The sequence below is a fragment of the Austrofundulus limnaeus genome, unplaced genomic scaffold, assembly GCF_001266775.1.
Source record: "Austrofundulus limnaeus strain Quisiro unplaced genomic scaffold, Austrofundulus_limnaeus-1.0 Scaffold33, whole genome shotgun sequence".
Taxonomy (NCBI): domain Eukaryota; kingdom Metazoa; phylum Chordata; class Actinopteri; order Cyprinodontiformes; family Rivulidae; genus Austrofundulus; species Austrofundulus limnaeus.
Genome location: NW_013952435.1, coordinates 2,617,487 through 2,619,505, shown reverse-complemented (window position 1 = coordinate 2,619,505; position 2,019 = coordinate 2,617,487). Strand labels below are relative to the sequence as shown.

Here is a 2,019-nt window from a genome sequence, read left to right as displayed (position 1 = left end):
ACACACACACACACACACACACACACACACACACACACACACACACACACACACACACACAGGTAAAAATATTATTATGTTTTTGTCTTTGACAGTGGGACATACAAATCTGCTGTTTGATGTCCTCCTTCCACAGAACTTATTCTGCTGCTCTTAGAGCTAAGATCAGTATTTATAGTCAACAGTGCAGTTGTTCCTGCAGACACAAGATAATCACYTTATTTCAATATTTCAGAAGAAGAAAACATCAAACCCTTTGATGGTACTGTTTCCACTTARCTCTGAGGTACAAACACCTGGCTGTGGGGATCACTGCTATAGAGAATAAGCAATAACTGATTGACAGGGTTAAACTGATATTTATAACGAATATGTTTCAAATGTGCTCATTTTATTTACCTATTTTTAAAACAATAAGGTGAATGGGTTCCTTTAATATAAACCTGATTATACCTTCTGCKCACTATATTCTGTTTGATGTTTAGATGATTTATTCATGTGTTTATCATAAAGCGTAAAATGGTTGAACTGTTATGTTTGCCTCTTCAAAAGAAACTTTTATTAGAAGTATTGTAGAAAGAGTTAATTCATCTGCCGCCTTTCCTGTTAGAGTTTTCAGTTCTAGATGTAGAAAYGCTGACCTTTTTTAACAGTTGGTCCAGTTGTTTATGACATATTTTGCTAACAGAGTAAATCCCGATACTTATGCAAATGTTTGACATTTGATTATACTGCTGAAATTGATGCTAAGCTACTACCACACCAAAGTTTAACACAATATGTGGAGAATAATCTGAATTATGGGTGTTTTTTGTTTCCTAAAGTCAGGTTGCTTTGGCAGCCATCTTGAATTTGTTTCACAACAAAAGATTATCAGTTGCAGTTGTACATCCACAAAGTTACTTTATGTAAATTTCAGTAAAATCCCTCATTGAGATATTTTGCTAACGGTACAGTCAAACAAACAAAGGGCAGAAACATTTGATGGTGGGCTATAAATAAATCAAGTTTCTTTCTGGTGGTTCTGTTTAGATATCAGGCTGGAAAATAAGGAGCTGAGCAAACAGAACAGAAAAGTCCACTCAGCTGGCTGCTTTTTTTTTCTAAAGTACTGTCATTTAGTCATGCTGTTCTGATAAAACACCTGCATTTGTTTTTAAATCTAGTGGAAACTGCACCCACTAGCTCAACATTATTACAAGGTTAGTTTTCTGGCCCAGCATGCGTTTCACCTGTGACTGTAACTGAAGCATTAAGTGCATGCTGTAACACCTCACTGTGTGGCTGCAGAGTCACTTTTCCAAGAAAAAAAAAATTCTCTGTCATTCTGTCAGTCCACAGTTTGTCATATTAGATTTCCATTATAAATGTTCATTTTTTAATGATTGTTTTATGTTTGAAAGAAGTCACAAAGCAAACAGCTACACAGACGCCATATATATGAATGCTTTCTGAAATGCAACTTTCTTTATATAAGTTTGTTTTTCTCTGCCAACCTAAATGCTTCATTGTGATTGTGCTTCATTTTGGTTTTTACTTGCATTTTCCTCCATGTAAGTATTTATTATTGTTCACTCCATCTGTTGTGCTTCAGTGATGTTTTGCCCCTGTGGTTAAATTTGAAATGTACATCCTGTAGTGCCAAGTAAAGCAGTAAAGCTGGTACCTCACTGGGCTGAAACTTGTTGTTAAACAGTATTTATGAATGCTGGGTGATGTTTGCTGGTGGTTTTTAATTTGAGATTAAAACAAGATGAGGCAGATACAGTGTTGGTGGTGATAGACAACAAAATAATGTGCATGGGCAAGAAGGCAAATTTACAAGCTGACTACGCAAAAAAGTCACAATTTTTAAAGGGATCCCCTATAAGTTGTAACATTAGACTTTATTTGAAAAACATATGCTTTAACTGTAAAATAAAGACTGTAAAAATACTGTAGGATGTTCAATTTTTGTAATTTTTAAACTTAAAGTTTAAAAATATATTACATGGACGGGGCCATTTTATTTACATGCAA

The 2,019-nt window shown here is 34.7% G+C and overlaps 1 protein-coding gene across 6 annotated transcripts in view; it reads left to right on the top strand.

Moving 5' to 3' along the window:
* The window catches only part of ntm (neurotrimin), a 331,275-nt gene that overhangs the window by 323,981 nt on the left and 5,275 nt on the right, over positions 1-2,019 (top strand). For 2 of the 6 annotated variants that reach the window (XM_014006019.1, XM_014006018.1), the window contains one exon: positions 1,167-1,202. The exons of 3 other annotated variants lie outside the window; for them this stretch is intronic. In XM_014006019.1, the coding sequence (XP_013861473.1) occupies positions 1,167-1,202 (36 nt within the window). Of the gene's footprint in view, positions 1-1,166; positions 1,203-1,558; positions 1,901-2,019 lie in introns of those variants that run through there. One more of the 6 variants, XM_014006022.1, reaches the window with a different exon arrangement.